We start from the raw sequence: 18,712 nt of genomic DNA, 5'->3' as shown, positions 1-18,712 counted from the left end.
GGGTGGTGGGAGAGAGAACAAATTCCTTAACTCTCAATTCAATTATTTACTTATTTGTTTTTAGACAGCATCTCTCTGTTACCCAGGCTGGAGTGCACTGGTGTGATCATAGCTCACTGCAGCCTCGACTTCCCAGGCTCAAGCAGTTCTCCCACCTCAGCCTCCCGATCAGCTGGGACTACAAGTTCACACCACCATACCTGGGTTTTTTTTTTTTTTTTTTTTTTTTTTTTTTTTTTTTTGAGACGGAGTCTCACGTCTCGCTCTGTCACCCAGGCTGGAGTGCAGTGGCACAATCTCGGCTCACTGCAAGCTCCGCCTCCCGGGTTCACGCCATTCTCCTGCCTCAGCCTCCCGAGTAGCTGGGACTACAGGCGTACCCGCCCCCATCGCCCGGCTAATTTTTTTGTATTTTTTAGTAGAGACGGGGTTTCACCGTGTTAGCCAGGATGGTCTCGATCTCCTGACCTCGTGATCCGCCCGTCTCGGCCTCCCAAAGTGCTGGGATTACAGGCTTGAGCCACCGCGCCCGGCCGCATTATCATCATTTTAAAGACGGAGTCTCCCTCTGTTACCCAGGCTGGAGTGTAGTGTCGTGATCTCGGCTCACTGCAACCTCCGTCTCCCAGGTTCAAGAGATTCTCCTGCCTCAGCATTATAAGTGGCTAGGGTTACAGGTGCGTGCCACCATGCCCCGCTCATTTTTTTTTGTATTTTTAGTACAGACGGGGTTTCACCATGTTGGCCAGGCTGGTCTTGAACTCCTGACCTCGTGATTTGCCCGCCTCGGCCTCCTAAAGTGCTGGGATTACAGGCGTGAGCCACCGCGCCTGGCTCATAGGTATTTTTGCCCAGGGAACGACTCCATTTATTTAAGTGCAAAAAGGGAATAACGCTCTGTATGTATATCTATCTCTCCCCATCTATCTCTATGTATCTTACATAACAGTGGAGGTGGTTTGTGAATTTTGTCAGAATTGCAAAGGATCTGATTTAGAACTGATGAATTTTGTCCTAAAACAGGCTGTAAAGCTTTAAATTGGTCATGCGGGGATTTTCCATAGCTTCCCTCTCCTCTTGTCTGTCTACCTCCCATCAGTGTCTGAACATGTTCTGTATTTAGCCTTTTTTTTTTTTTTTTAAGATGGAGTCTCCCTCCATCGCCCAGGCTGGAGTACAATGGTGCAATCTTGGATCACTGCAACCTCCATCTCCTGGGTTCAAGCGATTCTCCTGCCTCAGCCTCCCAAGTAGCTGGGATTACAGGTGTGCACCACCACGCCCAGCTAATTTTTGTATTTTTGGTAAAGATGGGTTTTCACCATCTTGGCCAGGCTGGTCTCGAACTCCAGGCCGCAGGTGATCTGCCCACCTCGGCCTCCTAAAGTGCTGGGATTACAGGTGTGCGCCACCGCGCCTGGACCTTCAATTAGCTTTTGATTTTGTTTGTTGTTTATCTCCCTCCTGGAATGTCAATTCCACGAGGACAGGGAATTTTGCCTTTTGTGGTCACCGCTGAGTCTAAGCATCTCTAACAAAGATTAGGAAGCTACAGCCCTCAGCCCTAATCTAACTTGACACCTTTGTTATTATTTTATTTATTTATTTATTTATTTTTGAGACGGAGTCTTGTTCTGTCACCCAGGCTGGAGTGCAGTGGCATAATCTCAGCTCACTGCAAGCTCTGTCTCCTGGGCTCACGCCATTCTCCTGCCTCAGCCTCCTGAGTAGCTGGGACTACAGACGCCCGCCACCACGCCCAGCTAGTTTTTTTGGGTGTGTTTTTAGTAGAGACAGGGTTTCACCGTGTGAGCCAGGATGGTCTCCATCTCCTGACCTCATGATCCGCCCGCCTCAGCCTCCCAAAGTGCTGGGATTACAGGCATGAGCCACCACGCCTGGTCTTTATTTATTATTTTTTGAGATGGAGTCTCATATGTTGCCCGGCCTGTTGCCTAGGCTGGAGTGCAGCGGCACAATCTCAGTAACCTCTGCCTCTCGGGTTAAAGCGATTCTCCCGTCTCAGCCTCCCAAGTAGCTGGAATCGCAGGTGCGCACCACTATGCCCCAGCTAATTTTTGTACTTTTAGTGGAGACGGGGGTTTCACCATGTTGTACGGGCTGGTCTCAAACTCCTGACCTCAGGTGATCCTCCTGCCTCGGCCTCCCAAAGTGCTGGGATTACAGGAGTGAGCCACCATGCCTGGCCTACAATCTGTTTTAGAGCCACAAAATGCAATCAATAGTGATAATACATTGCACACTGAGCCACCACGCCCAATGTATTATTATTATTATTATTTATTATTATTAGTGAGACAGAGTCTTGCTCTGTCACCCAGGCTGGAGTGCAGTGGCACAATCATGGTTCACTGCAGCCTAGAACTCCTGGGCTCAAGCCATCTACCCGAGTAGGTGAGACTGTAGGTGTGCACCACCATGCCCAGTTAATTTTTTATTTTTTTGCAGAGACAGGATCTCATTATGTTGCTCAATCTGGTGTAGAAGTCCTGTGTTCAAGCAGTCCTCCCACCTAGATCTCCAACAGTGCTGGGATTGCAGGCATAACCCACAGTACACAGCTTTCTTTCTCTTTAAAATGTTCAAACAAAAGCATAATAATAATATAACGACCTGTGAAAATACATAAGATTGAACTCTCTGTGTTTATGAAGTTTTACTAGCATATAGACTCAGTGGCTCACACCCGTAATCCCAGCATTTTGGGGGGCCCAGGCGGGCAGATCACTTGAGGTCAGGAGTTTAAGACCAGCCTGGCTAATATGGTGAAACCCTATCTCTACTAAAAATACAAAAATTAACTGGACGTGGTGGCGCATGCCTGTAGACCCAGCTACTCAGGAGTCTGAGGCAGGAAATCGCTTGAACCCAGGAGGCAGAGGTTGCAATGCGTCAAGGTCAGGCCCCTGCACTCCACCTTGGGCAACAGAGCAAGACTTTGTCTCAAATAAATAAATAAATAAATAGATAAATAAATAAATAAATGAAGTGTTACTAGCATACAGCCATGCTCACTTGTTTGTTTATTTATTTATTTATTTATTTTTATTTTTATTTTTTTTTGAGACGGAGTCTCACTCTGTCTCCCAGGCTGGAGTGCAGTGGCACAATCTCGGCTCACTGCAAGCTCCGTCTCCCGGGTTCACGCCATTCTCCTGCCTCAGCCTCCCAAGTAGCTGGGACTACAGGCGCCCGCCGCCACACCCGGCTAATTTTTTGTATTTTTAGTAGAGACAGGGTTTCACCATGTTAGCCAGGATGGTCTCGATCTCCTGACCTCGTGATCCACCCGCCTCCACCTCCCAAAGTGCTGGGATTACAGGCATGAGCCACCGTGCCCGACCCACTTCTTTATTTATAGTCTACGGTTTCTTTTACCCTTAGATGGCAGAATTGAGTAATTGCTCCAGACATTACATGTGGTCCAGAAGCAGAAAATACTTCCCTGATCTCTACAGAAAATGTTTGCAGATCCCTGAACCAGAAAAGAAGACTGGCTTAGTCAATGCCTGGGCAGGTGTTCCTATCTGATCCTGGCTTTCATCATCAGAGAATGAGGGGTCGATGGGGATGCAGCTAACATGGAAACACCTTATTCTGACAGTTTCGAGGACAGGGCTCAGCAATTTTTTATTTTTTTAATTTTTATTATTTTTTTATTTATTTTTATTTATTTTTTTTGAGACGGAATCTCGCTCTGTCGCCCAGGCTGGAGTGCAGTGGCCGGATCTCAGCTCACTGCAAGCTCCGCCTCCCGGGTTCACGCCATTCTCCTGCCTCAGCCTCCCAAGTAGCTGGGACCACAGGCGGCCGCCACCACGCCCAGCTAATTTTTTGTATTTTTAGTAGAGACGGGGTTTCACCGTGTTAGCCAGGATAGTCTCGATCTCCTCACCTCGCGATCCGCCCGCCTCGGCCTCCCAAAGTGCTGGGATTACTGGCGTGAGCCACCGCACCTGGCTGCAATTTTTTATTTTTTTTATTTTTTTTATTTTTTTTTTTTTGAGACGGAGTCTCACTCTGTCGCCCGGGCTGGAGTACAGTGGCCGGATCTCAGCTCACTGCAAGCTCCGCCTCCCGGGTTTACGTCATTCTCCTGCCTCAGCCTCCCGAGTAGCTGGGACTATAGGCGCCCGCCACCTCGCCCGGCTAGTTTTTTGTATTTTTTTAGTAGAGACGGGGTTTCACTGTGTTAGCCAGGATGGTCTCGATCTCCTGGCCTCGTGATCCGCCCGTCTCGGCCTCCCAAAGTGCTGGGATTACAGGCTTGAGCCACCGCGCCCGGCCTAATTTTTTATTTTTTTTAATTTATTTTTTATTTTATTTTTTTTTTGAGACGGAGTCTGGCTCTGTCGCCCAGGTTGGAGTGCAGTGGCATGATCTCCACTCACTGCAAGCTCCGCCGCCTCCCGGGTTCATGCCATTCTCCTGCCTCAGCCTCCCGAGAAGCTGGGACTACAGGCGCCCGCCACCATGCCTGGCTAATTTTTTTGTATTTTTTAGTAGAGACGGGGTTTCACTGCATTTGCCAGGATGGTCTCAATCTACTGACCTCGTGATCTGCCCACCTCGGCCTCCCAAAGTGCTGGGATTACAGGCGTGAGCCACCACGCCCGGCCTTTTTTATTTTTTTGAGACAGAGTCTCACTCTGTCGCCCAGGCTGGAGTGCAGTGGTTCGATTTCAGCTCACTGTAACCTCTGCATCCCGGGTTCAAGCAATTCTCCTGCCTCACCCTCTTGAGTAGCTGGGATTACAGGTGCCCACCATCATGCCCAGCTAATTTTTGTATTTTTAGTAGAAACCGGGTTTCACCACGTTGGGTAGGCTGGTCTCAAACTTCTGGCCTCAAGCAATCTGTCTGCCTCGGCCTCCCAAAGTGCTGGGATTACAGGTATGAGCCACTGCACCGGGCTACGGCTCAGCAATTTTAGGTACAGAATGTCCTGAGTCCCTCCTCATCCATCCTTCAGGTTCAACAATTGGCAACACAAAATCCATTTTGTTTTATTTTTCTCCCTCAATACTCTTCCCCTTCCCATTATTTGTTCTCTTCTTCTTTTTTTTTTTTTTTTTTTTTTTTGAGACCGAGTTTTGCTCTTGTTGCCCAGGCTGGAGTGCAGTGGTGCTATCTAAGCTCACCACAACCTCTGCCTCCCAGGTTCAAGTGATTCTCCTGCCTCAGCCTCCTGAGTAGCTGGGATTACAGGCCTGTGCCACTACACCCGGATAATTTTGTATTTTTAGTAGAGACAGGGTTTCTCCACGTTGGTCAGGCTGGTCTCGAACTCCCAACCTCGGGTGATCTGCCTGCCTCGGGCTCCCAAAGTTGCTGGGATTACAGGCGTGAGCCACAGTGGCCGGCCTCTTCCAATTATGTCATTGCAAATCCTATACCATTTTTTCTGTAAATATGCTTGGCAGTTGTTTGTAACTGATAAAGACTCTTTTTTTTTTTTTTTTTTTGAGACGGAGTCTCACTCTGTCGCCCAGGCTGGAGTGCAGTGGTCAGATCTCAGCTCAAGCTCCGCCTCCTGGGTTTACGCCATTCTCCTGCCTCAGCCTCCCGAGTAGCTGGGACTACAGGCGCCCGCCACCGCGCCCGGCTAGTTTTTTGTATTTTTTAGTAGAGACGGGGTTTCACCGTGTTAGCCAGGATGGTCTCGATCTCCTAACCTCGTGATCCGCCCGTCTCGGCCTCCCAAAGTGCTGGGATTACAGGCTTGAGCCACCGCGCCCGGCCGATAAAGACTCTTTATTGATTTATTATAGTTACTTTTGAGACAGGGTCTGGCTGTCACTCAGGCCGGAGTACAGTGGTGCTATCATAGCTCACTGCAGCCTCAAAGTCCTGGGCTCTAGTGATCCTCCTGCCTCAGTCTCTGGAGTAGCTGGCACTAAAGGTATGTGCCTCCATGGCCAGCTAATTTAAAAAAAAAATTGGGGGGGCCGGGCACAGTGGCTCACACCTGTTATCCCAGCAGTTTGGGAGGCCGAGGCGGGCAGATCACCTGAGGTTCAGAGTTCAAGACCAGCCTGGCCAACATGCTGAAACCCCGTTTCTACTAAAAATACAAAAATTAGCCGGGTGTGGTAGCACGCAGCTGTAGTCCCAGTTAGTCGGGGGGCTGAGGCAGAAGAATTGCTGGAACCCAGGAGGCGGAAGCTGCAGTAAGCTGAGATCACGCCATTGCACTGCAGCCTAGGCAACAGACCCAGACTCCATCGCAAAAAAAAAAAAATAATAAAATAAAATAAAATAAATTTTTTTGTAGAAATGGGGATCTTGCGTTACGTTTCCTGGCTGGTCCCAAACTCCTGGGCTTAAGTGATCCTCCTCCCTCAGCCTCCCAGAGGGCTGGGATTACAGGCTTGAACCAGGCACCCAGCCCAAAACATATTTTAAAACACAGACACAGTACCATGATTACACAGAACCTTCAAACCACAAGGGTTGCAGGAATCTACAAGTGAGACAAAATTTCACAGAACTGCCAGGCACACTGTCTCATGCCTGTAATCCCAGCCCTTTGAGAGATTGAGGCAGGTGGATCACTTAAGGTCAGGAGTTCAAGACCAGCCTGGGCAACATGGCAAAACCTCGTTCTCTAGTAAAATTATAAAAATTAACTGAGTGTGGTGGTGCCTACCTGTAATTGCAGCTACTCGGGAGGCTGAGGCACGAGAGTTGCTTGAACCTGGGAAGCGGAAGTTGCAGTGAGCCGAGATCACACCACTGCACTCCAGCCTGGGCAACAGAGTGAGACTCTGTCTCAAAAGAAAAAAAAATAAAAAATTCATAGACCCAAACACACACACAGAGGAAAGTGCACGTAAAAATGGGTGAAATCCAAATAATGTCTGCACTTGAGTTGATTCCATTATACTAACATTAACACCCAGGTTTTGACAACACAACATGGTTTGTTTGTTTGTTTGTTTTTTTGAGACTCTGTCACCCAGGCTGGAGTGCAGTGGCTCGATCTCAGCTCACTGCAACCTCCACCTCTCAGGTTCAAGCAATTCTCCTGCCTCAGCCTCCTGAGTAGCTTGTATTACAGGCGTGTGCCACCACGCCTGGCTAATTTTTGTATTTTTAGTAGAGGGGGTTTCACCGTGTTGGACCAGGCTGGTCTAGAACTCCTCAGGTGATCTACCTGCCTTGGCCTCCCAAAGTGCTGAGATTACAGGTGGATCCACCATGCTCTGCCCATTCTTTTTTTTTTTTTTTTTTTTTGATCTGGAGTCTCACTCTGTCGCCCAGCTGGAGTGCAATGGCACAATCTTGGCTTACTGCAACCTCCGCCTTCTGGGTTCAAGCGATTCTCCTGCCTCAGCCTCCCGAGTAGCTGGGATTACAGGCACATGCCACCATGCCCGGCTAATTTTTGTATTTTTAGTACAGACAGGGTTTCTCCTTGTTGGCCAGGCTGGTCTCGAACTCCTGACCTCTGCCTTGGCCTCCCAAAGTGCTTGGAATACAGGTGCGAACCACCGTGCTTGGAATACAGGCACAAGCCACCCCGCCTGGCTTTTTTTTTTTTTTTTTTTTTTTTTTTAACACGGAGCATGGCTCTTGTCTGGGCTGGAGTGCAATGGTGCAATCTCAGCTCACTGCCACTTCTGTCTCCTGGGGTCAAGCGATTCCCCTGCCTCAGCCTCCTGAGTAGCTGGGATTACAGGCGCATGCCATCACGCCCAGCTAATTTTTGTATTTTTAGTAGAGACAGGGGTTTCACCATGTTGGCCAGGATGGTCTCGAACTCCTGACCTCAGGTGATCCACCCGCCTTGGCCTCCCAAAGTGCAGGGATTACAGGTGTGAGCCACCACGCCCAGCCAGTTATATAAAATGTTATCACTGGGGAAAGCTGGGAGAAAAGTGCACAAATCTCTCTGTACTGTTTTTGCAACTTCTTGTAATCTGGATCTTCACCAAAACAAATATAAATTATACTTAAAAAAAAAAAAAAACACCTGGCCAGGCATGGTGGCTCACACCTGTAATCCTAGCACTTTGGGAGTCTGAGGCCAGCAGATCACTGAAGGTCAGGAGTTCGAGACCAGCCTGGCCAACATGGTCAAACCTTGTTTCTACTAAAAATACCAAAAATTAGCCGGTGTGGTGGTGCACACCTGTAATCCCCACTGCCTGGGAGGCTGAGGCAGGAGAATCTCTTGATCCTGAGAGGTGGAGGTTGAAGTGAGCCAACATCCCACCACTGCACTCCAGCCTGAGTGACAGAGAGAGACCCTGTCTCAAGAAAATAAAAATAAAGCCGGGCGCAGTTGCTCAAGCCTGTAATCCCAGCACTTTGGGAGGCCGAGACGGGCGGATCACGAGGTCAGGAGATCGAGACCATCCTGGCTAACATGGTGAAACCCCGTCTCTACTAAAAATACAAAAAAATAAGCCGGGTGAGGTGGTGGGCGCCTGTAGTCCCAGCTGCTCGGGAGGCTGAGGCAGGAGAATTGCGCGAACCCGGGAGGCGGAGCTTGCAGTGAGCGGAGATCTGGCCACTGCACTCCAGCCTGGGCGACAGAGCGAGACTCCGTCTCAAAAAAAACAAAAAACAAAAAAAGAAAATTAAAATAAAATAAAATAACATTACAAAAATTAGCCTGGTGTGGTGGCACACGCCTGTAATCCCAGTTATTTGGGAGGCTGAAGCATGAGAATCACTTGAACGTGAGAGGCGGACATTGCACTGAGCCGAGATCGCACCACTGTACTGCAGCCTGGGCGACTCAGCAAGATCCTGTCTAAAAAAACAAAACAAAACAAAAACAAAAACAAAAACCCATCCCCAGCAGAATCAGCAGGGCTGGAATGAAGGTGAGGTCAGACTCATACGTGCAATGGCAGAGCTGGGTTCTGTTGTCAATGGACAACATTTTAACACATTTAAGGACATTAACTGGCTTCACTGCAATTTGCTACACTTCATTCCATAAAATAGGGTAATTGTTCCAATCAGTTGGGCAGAGGAGGTTGACTCTACAGGCAGAGAAGGGTTGTAGAGAGCAAAAGCAAAGAACAGGCTGAGCCGGGTGGCTCATGTCTGTAATCCCAGCACTTTGGGAGGATCCCTTGAGCTCAGGAGTTCGACAGCAGCCTGGGCAACTTGTCAAAATCCCATCTCGACAACAAATACAAAAATTAGCCAGGCGTGGTGGTGTGCATCTGTAGTCCCAGCTACTCAGGAGGCTGAGGTAGGAGGATCACCTGAGCCTGGGCAGTTGAGGCTGCAGTGAACCATGATTAAACCACTGCACGACAACCTGGGAAACAGAAACCCTATCTCAAAAACAAACAAACAAACAAAAAACCCAACAGCAAAGAATGTGTTAAGTCATTAGTTACCATTAGGTTGTTTCAGGCTAGTTTTTTTTGTGTAAGGATTAAAGCAATTAAGCAGAGGGAACTTCAGAGCATTGCCCACTGAAGACTGAAACTGGCCTGTTTGGAAAATTGACTGGCCGGGCAGTGGGGGCTGACGCCTGTAATCCCAGCATTTGGGAGGCCAAGGTGGGTGGATCATCTGAGGTCAGGAGTTCGTGACCAGCCTGGCCAACATGGCGAAAACCCATCTCTACTAAAAATACAAAAAAATTAGCCGGGTGTGGTGGCAGGTACCTATAATTCCAGCTACTCAGGAGGCTGAGGCAGGAGAATCGCTTGAACCTGGGAGGCAGAGGTTCCAGTGAGCCGAGATTGCGCCATTGCATCCCAGCCTAGGCGACAAATGCGAGACTCCTCCAAAAAAGAAAAGAAAAGAAAAGAAAAGAAAATTGGCTGATAGGGCTCCCTCCTGATTTCCCCAAAGGTCAGATAACAACTTAGTTTTGTCGTGGTGACTTAGAATCTGAGTGTGAGTAGCTGTGTTTTGTTTATTCCAGTCTGTTGGTGCCTAGTGCAAGAGCTTAGTCCAAAACAACCGTGTCCGATAATTTTGTCGCCCAGTGACATGATCAAAGCTCACTGCAGCCTCGAACTCCTGGGCTCAAGCAATCCTCCTGCCTCAGCCTCCTGAGTAGCTGAGACTACAGGCGCACACCCCTATGTCTGGCTCTTTACTTCAAATTTTGGTATTTCAGGCCAGGCGCGGTGGCTAACACCCGTAATCCCTGCACTTTGGGAGGCCGAGGCAGGTGGGTCACCTGAGGTCAGGAGTTCATAGACCAATCTGGCCAACATAGCGAAGCTCCATCTCTACTAAAAATACAAAAATTAGCTGGGTGTGATGGTGCCCATCTGTAGTCCCAGCTACTCAGGAGGCTGAGACAGGAGAATCACTTGAACCTGGAAGGCAAAGGATGCAGTGAGCTGAGATGGCACCACTGCACTCCAGCCTGGTGAAAGTGAGACTCCATCTCAAAACAAAACAAAACAAAACAAAACAAAAATTAGCTGGGTACGGTGGTGCACACCTGTAATCCCAGCTACTAGGGAGGTTGAGGCAGGGGAATCGCTTGAACCCAGGAGGCAGAGGTTGCAGTGACCGGAGATTGCTCCACTGCACTCCAGCCTGGGCGACAGAGCAAGACTCTCAAAAAAAAAAACAAAACAAAACAGGCCGGGCATGATGGCTCATGCCTGTAATCCCAGCACTTTGGGAGGTTGAAGCGGGCAGATCACTTGAGGTCAGGGGTTCGAGACCAGCCTGGCCAAAAAAAAAATTAGCTGGGCGTGGTGGCAGTCACCTGTAATCCCAGCTACTTGGGAGGCTGAGGCAGGGCAATCCCTTGAATCCGGGAGATGGAAGTTGCAGTGAGCTAAGATCGTGCCATTGCACTCCAGCTTGGGCAACAAAAGTAAAACTCTGTCTCGTAAATAAATAAATAAATAACAATTTGGTATTTCATCCATCATGGACTCTTTTGCATTGGTTTTTCTAAGTTTAAAATGTTGGACTAGCCGGGTGTGGTGACTCATACCTGTATTCCCAGCACTTTGGGAGGTCCAGCCAGGAGGATCATTTAAACCCAGACATTCGAGACCAGCCTGGACAACATAATGAGATTCTCGTCTCTACAAAAATAAAAATAAAAAATAAATGCACTAAAATACTTCATTACTGAAGTTTGAACTCCACTTCTACGGGCACTAAGCCACTCGGCTCCAAAGCCAACCAAGGAGCGCTTTGGAGCAGGAGAGGTCCCAGCTGGTGCAGATCCAAGGTTTCCCATGGGTGGGGAGGCAGGATGGGAGGGTGCAAAGACGTGAGGGCTGCACGATCTCCGAAGAATTTGGGAGCAGGTGTCTCGCTTTTCTCCGCCTGGCGCCCCCAGCCAACTGGGTGCCGAGCCCACGCCCCATCTGCACACCAGGACCCGGATGTGCAGCGCGCGGGGCGTCGGGGCCCGTGGAGCGTGCACCACGCGGCGCTGCAAGGCGTCGCACTGCACGCACTGGCGACTGCTGCGGCGGAGCAACCATTCCCTGCCCGACGCCGCCGGGAGTCTGGACACGCACCTGGCGGCCGCCGCGCGCAGGAAGCCACGGCACCTGGTCGCATTGTTGTCACTGCCACCGCCCCCTCCCGCCCTGCCTCCCTCCCTCCCTAGAGGCAACCCAGCACCCGTCCCCACCTGCGCAGGGCTCGTACCCCTTTAAGGAGTCAGACGCCGCCAGGGGTGGGCGTGGTCGCCGCGAGCGAGAGAAGAAGGGTGGAGGGGAGGGGCCGGTGTAGGGCAGACCTGATTGGCCCGAGGCCCGGGCGGCGGCCGCGCGCGCCTGCGCAGGACGCAACAGCGCGCACGGGCGGCGGGAGGAGCGCGCGCGGGTGCTAATTGGCTCGGGTGGCGGCCCCGCCCGCGAGTGGTGGGCGGTCACGTGACGCGACGGCTGGGGGCTCCCGGCGCGGGGGACGCTGGTGGCCAAGATGGCGGCGGAGCTGGTGGAGGCCAAAGTGAGTGAGCGGCGGCGGAACCGGCCGGGGCAAGTGGGCGAGAGGGCGGGGGCCGGGCCGCAGGTCGAGGTCTGCGCCTTCTGTCCGGGGCCCCACAGCGCGGCCGGCCCGCGGCTCGCGGTCCCGGCCCCCAGACCCCGACCCCGGGTCTCAGGGTGAGGGCGGGGGGCGGGGAGGCCGGGGGCGGGGCCCTCCTGCCTCACCCGGGTCTTCGCTCCGGGGGTCGCTTCCCCGGCTTCAGGCAGGCTCCCCCCCACCCAGCCCGAGCCCTTGGAGTCCCGGTCCCTAAGCGCCAGGCCAGGGCCGCGCCTCCCGGTTGAGGCACCGTTCTCCCGGGCTGCGGGACGTGTTGAGCTTCTCGTTGCTCTCTTGGTTCCGAGCCGGGGTCTTTGCTCTTTGGCTGGTGTGTAGGGGGGAGTGTCTGCGCCTCCCCGCCCGCAGGGCTCCCAAGAATGGTATCTGGGTCCCGTCCCCGCCCAACAGGCCAGACTGGGGTTTGCGAGTCTCCTGCTTGGAAGGGTCCCCTGAGTCCCGGAGAGTGTCCTGCCACAGTCCAGGTAGAGGAGTCAGGGCCCTGAGGCCACCTCCAAGACACAGCACGTCCTCTTGGGGTCTGGAGTCCAGGCTCGGGCTTGAGCCCCTCTGCAGCTCCTGCATTGGTCCCAGAACCCCGCCCCCTTCCCGACACCGTCTCTCACACGCTGGAGTGGGCGCTGGGGAAGACTGGGCCCCCTCTTTCCCTCCCCATAGAATGGAGTCCTGACCACTTTTCTTGGTCAAAGACTTTTCTTATTCTCCTTTTTTTTTAATCTTAAATCCTGGACTGTGCTTTGGTCCTACCTCATTCCCGTTGGGACAGAATCTAAGGCTACTAATTCTGCTTCAGGGGCCTCTAAACCTTACCTGTGCAGCATCAGATACTGTCTTCAAACCTTGGGTGCTTCTCTTATTTTCTGTTCTTGAGCGAGTCTACTTTTTAGGTCAGACACCCTCCCTCCCTACACAGCCCCCAGAATCTTTATGCACCCCAGCTTTGGTTTTTAAGGTCTCCTGTCTTTCTGCCTATTCTCTTATGTTGATCTCTGGAGGGTCCCCACTGGGTCCAAGATTGGCTTCTTTAGAATAACTTCTGCTGCTAGTCTTTTATACTACGGATCCTGTGCAGGTCCCATGTCCCATAGATACCATCTCCTAGCTTGGAACCCATTTTAATCCTAGGATTGAGCTCCGAGTATCCGCATTCCAGGGGATGTACCTTCTTGTAGGTGCCTGCCTAAAGCTGAGGGTCTAAAACCCTTAGAAGTGCCCGCAAAACCACGGCTTCCAGGGAGGTTAGGGGACCTCTCCCTCCCCCATCCCTCTTCACGTCTTGCCTCCCCACAGTCCTGACCTGTACATATTTTCTTCTCAGTCCTCTCACATTACCCACTGGGATCTGAAAACACAGCGCTCAGGGCTCTGTGATTACAGCACACACCTCTCTTTGCCTCCCAACCCTGCCCCTCTCCCCCGCCCCGCACACACTTCTGTCCCTCTCTAGAGTTTTGAAAAGTGGAGACTCGCCCTGGAGATGTGGAGGCCTAAACTCTGTAAACCCGAGGTGGCAGGCTCTGGGCTTGAAGTGCCCTGGAGTCCTGAAATGTAACCTCCTTTCTGGACTTGGAGCTGTGACCCTGGACTCCCCACCCCCACCCTGACTGAGGGCAGGGTCTGCACTCTTTTGTACCATCCAGGCCTTGAAATATGATCTGATGAACTTTCCTTGACCCTCTGGTGACGAGGTCCCCCCACCTCAATTAAATCAAGTTGATCCTTCTTTCAGGTTCTCTAAACCGTGAGCTTCCATTCAAGGGGGCCTGGACCCCGGGGAGCCTTCTTTCTTCTTGAGTCCATTGCTACCCCTCTAAGTACCTTAAATGTCATTGAAACATCCCCTTTTTTACAGGGGCCTTCCCCAGCCTGTCATATTCATGGCTGCAGATTCTGTCTTTTGGGGTGCATCACAGACTGCTCGGAGGGACGAATGTTGGGGGCTTGTTGGTGAACTTTGAAATCTGAGACTCTCAGCTTGAGACCTGGAGGCAGGTTTGGGGCAGGGGTGTCTGTGAGCTCCCTGAAATAGTCCGCAGCACACATCTCCCCTTTCCTGGAAAGAGGCGCCTTCCTGAGCTTCCCCCAGTGCTCCGAGGGGCCTGTGCTAGAGGAGAGGTTCGGCGCAGCTGCTGTGTCTCGGCTGATGTCTCCCCACGCGACTTCCAGGCAAGCCTGGAGTTGAAACTCTGGAAGCTGCCGGGGCCTGGCGCTGTTTATAAACACAGCTCTGACGGCAGGCAGGTCAGCTCAGAGCCAGGGCAGGAAGTGATCCTGGGGCATTTGGGGCTTCTTCCTGAATGCTTGTCCCCCCCGCATTCCCTCCAGTGTCAAGGGCAGGCTCCTCTGAGGTGGCAGCTGCCGGGAAATCTGAGTCGTGAACATATGGCCGCCTAAGGGGTGTGCTCCGGGAAGTGGGAGCTGGGGCTCCACTGTCCAGCCTGGGCGGGGCGGAGGCTCCCGGGGTGCCAGGATGTCAGCAGGTTCCTGAGCCCACCTGCCTTCGACCAGGCTGCCAGTGTGAAGTGTCCACATGACATCGTCTCTCCCTGCTAAGGCCTTGGGCCACTTCCAGAAGAAACATCTTGTCCACAAGCCTTTGTGTTTTCTACACAAGGTAGGAAGTCAGGCTAAGGGAGGTGAGGCATTTTTGTTTTCAAAGCATCACTGACTCTGAGGCCCAGCAGACCATGCAGGTCCCCATAGCCAGTGTGCTGGTGAGTGAGGGTCCCCGGCAGCGGACGGGAACACCCTGGGGAGCCCAGGGGCCGAGGGGCCGATGCCAGTCCCATGCATGTACTAGGGAGGCTCTGGGCCAGCCACTTCTCTCTGTGAGCCTCGGTTTCCTCACCTACACGATGGGTGTGGTCATTGTGAAATTAGCGACATAGGCCTCGCTGGTGCCTGGCAGGGAGCAGACGCTGGCATCCCGGTTCTTCACGGTCATGGGGCCGCGCAGCCCTGATACGGGAAGAGGCTTCTCCCGAGGCTCTTAGGGCAGGACTGGGCCACCCACACGTGCGTCCCTGTCGTTTTGAGCCGGGACAGCCTCTTCGTCTCCAGCAGGATCCTGGCCTGGTACAGCTGGAAGGAATCAGAGTTGACAGATGAGGACCCCGCCAGCGGCCCCGGCTGCTGCAGCCTTGGTGCTGAAATGGGCGGCTAGGCTCCTGGCCTCACCCTGGGGCAGCCGGGAGCTGGAAACCCCAGCACTTCCTGGCACGGAGGCCGCAGTGTAGACACTCCAGTGGGACTGCCTCTGGCTTTGACCCTCAGGGTCTTTCGAGTGGAGTTTGGATGACTTATTGGTTTCTTCGGGTGCCTGCCAGCTTTGCTTACCACCCTTGACACTTGAGCTTTTTCTCCATTCCTCCTGGAAGTTTCTCTTTCCCACCACATCTCATTCATCCCAGGCCAGCTTCAGGGCTGAGGGTGGGTGGCCCCGAAACCCTGCCAGCCCATGCCTCGAGGACACCTGGCTTCTGCAGCCTGGTGAGCCCTCTTTCCCTTTCATGGTCCTACCCCTCATGGAGGGGAGGCCACTGCCAGGCTACCCCACATCAAACACTAGGGTCAGCTGGGCTCTGTTGTTTGGTTTGATTTCGCTGGAGAGGTACTGTCGGGGGATGAGGGCCAGGTCCTGCCAAGCCTCTTTCGTCACTTTGGCCCAGGTCCCGCAACAGCCCCTGTGGCTGCTGCCTTCCCCTCGGACCAGTCCCCCAGGGACTCAGGGCGATGTCTGGAGATGTATTTGGTTGTCATGAACTGTGGGTGTTTAGCACCCCACAGTGCCCGGGACGGCCCCAGCGTCCACAGGGCCGAGGGGACGAAACCCTGCTGGAATGATGGGTAGACGTTTCGGAGGCCCCCACAGGCCCGGCCCTGTGTTGCTGTCCGGAGGAGAGTGTGGCAGCAGGGACCGCCCCTGGCTTCAGAGCCAGGTCTGGGTTTGAATCTTGGCACTGCCACCTCTGAGCCTACAGTTCTTTTGTGACAGAGCTCACACACCAGCCTAGCAGGGGTGTTTTAAGGATCAGAGTTAAATATATAATCACATGACCGACTTGGTTCCCGGCAGGTGATTAGTGCTAAGTAAACTGTGGCTACCGTTGGCGAGACCGAAGGGAAAACATGTCTGTGGCTGACAAGGGTTGAGCGCCCGCCCAGCCAGTGCTTTATGTCATTATCCTCCCGACGAAGAGACTGAGGGTCAGAGAGGCACTTGGTGTTTGTCGGCAAGGCACTGGCAGAGGCCGTTTACAAGTAAAGCACGATTCCCAGTTCCTGCCCTGGGGATGCTTTCAGGCTGAAGACAGGGAAAGAGAACCTAAAATAGAAGGGGGGCCTAGTCAGAGGCGCTTTTGCTGCGTTGGCGATGCTGGGGAAAGTTTGATGAGGAGGAGGGAGGGGGCAGGGCTTTGCTGGGAGGGGGCACCGTAGGGGCAGGGCACTCCACCAGCCCCAGCCAAGGCTGGCGCTTCCTGGCGAGTGGGTGTCTCTCACGGCCCCCGCCTCAGGGCCTGGCCTCTGCGGAGTCCCCTGCCTCGCAGCTCTGCCCTCTGAGTTGTGTGTGCTTGCTCCTCCTCAGAACATGGTGATGAGTTTTCGAGTCTCCGACCTTCAGATGCTCCTGGGTTTCGTGGGCCGGAGTAAGAGCGGACTGAAGCACGAGCTTGTCACCAGGGCCCTCCAGCTGGTGCAGTTTGACTGTAGCCCCGAGTTGTTCAAAAAGATCAAGGAGCTGTACGAGACCCGCTACGCCAAGAAGAACTCGGAGCCTGCCCAGCAGCCGCACCGGCCCCTGGACCCCCTGACCATGCACTCCACCTACGACCGGGCCGGCGCTGTGCCCAGGACTCCGCTGGCAGGCCCCAATATTGACTACCCCGTGCTCTACGGGAAGTACTTAAACGGACTGGGACGGTTACCCGCCAAGACCCTTAAGCCAGAAGTCCGCCTGGTGAAGCTGCCCTTCTTTAACATGCTGGACGAGCTGCTGAAGCCCACCGAGTTAGGTGAGTGGCCGCCCCGGGGAGGCTGCGACGGGAGGCCTCACCTAGGCCCTGTCGCCCAGCCCAGCCACGCAGCCCACCTTTGGTGATGTTCTCTGGCGCGGCCAGGGCGGGAGCCACGGTGGCCAGGGCTGTCCTTCCCTGGAAGCAAAGGGACCATCTTTGATATTGGTCACCTCTTGCTGTGGTACAAGTTACCCTGAAATGGAGCAGTGGGCGTCTGTTAGCTCTCAGGAACCAGCGAGCCACGTTGCGGGGCGTTGGGGCTCGGGGGCTCTCATGAGGCTCAGTCGGGCCGGAGCCACCTCATCCGGAGGCTCGACCAGGGCTGGAGCAGCCACTTCCTCGTGTGGTGGCTGGCAGGCTGCAGCTCCTCACCGGCTTTTGGCCGTCGTCCCCAGGTCCTCACTGTGCGGCCTCCTGCACGGGCTGCCCGGGCTTCCTCAGCCTGGTGGCTCCCTCACCCTAGGGTAGCGAGCGTGCACGTCCAGCTGGGAGCTGGAGCCCTTTTTATGACCCAGCCTCGGACACGCCTTGCCGTCTCCCCCATGGAGTCCATTGCTCACAGACTCTGTGGCACAGGCAGGGACCACACCAGGCTGTGACTGCCAGGGCCAAGGGTGACCAGGGTCACCTGGGAACCTGGTTTCCCTGCTTATTCCCCATGGAAAGGGGGCTGGCCAGTGGCATCGGCCTTCCCTCCTTCCCCCAGGCTCTGGTTCCTCGCTGGCAGCCTGCAGGTATGGCCTTGGTCAGCGGGCTCAGGTCACTGCCAGGCTGTGCGCACCAGGCGTGCTGGGGGCTCAGGGCGATCCCAGGCAGAGGAGAGGTGCTGGGCTCCACGCTTCTCTCTCTCATGTCTTTGTCTGCAAGCACTGACTGAGCAGGAGTGTGTCAGGACCTCGCAGCCCGCAGCAGTGTGGACAGGCCCCTGGCGCCTCCCAGCAGCCGTGACCATTCAGGCTGCAGGTGGGTATCAAGCCCGGTCTCTGCCTCAACCATAGCCCTGAGCTCAGGGCCAGGGAGGCCAGAGCAGCCCCAGCCCCCAGGGCAGGGAGAGTGTGCAGCCTCTGGGACTCCCAGTTAGGGAGCGGAACATCCTGGGCCTTTTGCGGACCTGTGCCCCAAGGCGCTCAGATTTTACCAGGTCCTCTGTGTGCCTGGAGGTCTCTCCTTCCTGCCTCCCTTCCCCTGCCCCCACTCTTTCCTTCGCAGTAAACGTCGCGCAGTAAACGCCGGAGTGCAGTAAACGTGGGAGTGCCTGCTGGGTGGGTGCGTGATGGGCACCAGGCATGGACACGCAGCAGGGAACGGGACCAAGGCCGCGAGGTTCAGGAAGCCTCTGCACGCCCCCTCCCACCCTGCTGACCCAGCTACCTGCCTGGTCCCTGCTGTGGCCTGAGGGCTCCTCTCTGGCACGCTTCAGTCCACTGGGTGCCAGCTGGCCCCACTCCCCTGCCCCGGGAGGCAGGGTCAATGGGGGTGTGGGGAAGGGGAACTGGCCGCCATTCCCCTCCCACCTACAGCCCTGGGACTTTGTGAGGTTAGGTTGGAGGGGCTGGGCTTCCAAGTGAGGTTGGAGGAGGTGGAGGAGGTGGAGGAAGTAGGAAGATGCTGCTGGTGGTTCCTGAGACAGTGAGGCTCCTCCCTCTAGCCTGAGGCTCCGCCTTCCAAGTGAG

At 53.9% G+C, this 18,712-nt stretch overlaps 3 protein-coding genes and 1 long non-coding RNA gene across 5 annotated transcripts in view; 1 reads left to right on the top strand and 3 right to left on the bottom strand.

Moving 5' to 3' along the window:
• The window catches only part of EEF2 (eukaryotic translation elongation factor 2), a 97,359-nt gene that overhangs the window by 28,119 nt on the left and 50,528 nt on the right, over nucleotides 1-18,712 (bottom strand). The gene's annotated exons all lie outside the window — the stretch shown is intronic.
• The window catches only part of LOC126942871 (uncharacterized), a 224,222-nt gene that overhangs the window by 156,315 nt on the left and 49,195 nt on the right, over nucleotides 1-18,712 (bottom strand). The gene's annotated exons all lie outside the window — the stretch shown is intronic.
• The window catches only part of DAPK3 (death associated protein kinase 3), a 98,120-nt gene that overhangs the window by 50,581 nt on the left and 28,827 nt on the right, over nucleotides 1-18,712 (bottom strand). The gene's annotated exons all lie outside the window — the stretch shown is intronic.
• PIAS4 (protein inhibitor of activated STAT 4) overlaps nucleotides 1-18,712 on the top strand; it is a 175,026-nt gene that overhangs the window by 132,856 nt on the left and 23,458 nt on the right. Inside the window, exons 2-3 of one of the 2 annotated variants that reach the window (XM_050770451.1) lie at nucleotides 11,881-11,931; nucleotides 16,610-17,036. In XM_050770451.1, coding sequence (XP_050626408.1) covers nucleotides 11,905-11,931; nucleotides 16,610-17,036 — 454 coding nt within the window. In that variant the 5' untranslated portion in view covers nucleotides 11,881-11,904. Of the gene's footprint in view, nucleotides 1-11,879; nucleotides 11,932-16,609; nucleotides 17,037-18,712 lie in introns of those variants that run through there. The other variant, XM_050770452.1, reaches the window with a different exon arrangement.

Source organism: Macaca thibetana, chromosome 19 (assembly GCF_024542745.1).
Source record: "Macaca thibetana thibetana isolate TM-01 chromosome 19, ASM2454274v1, whole genome shotgun sequence".
NCBI lineage: Eukaryota > Metazoa > Chordata > Mammalia > Primates > Cercopithecidae > Macaca > Macaca thibetana.
The sequence above is the reverse complement of the archived record's forward strand: the minus strand, read 5'-3'. Positions and strand labels throughout refer to the sequence as shown.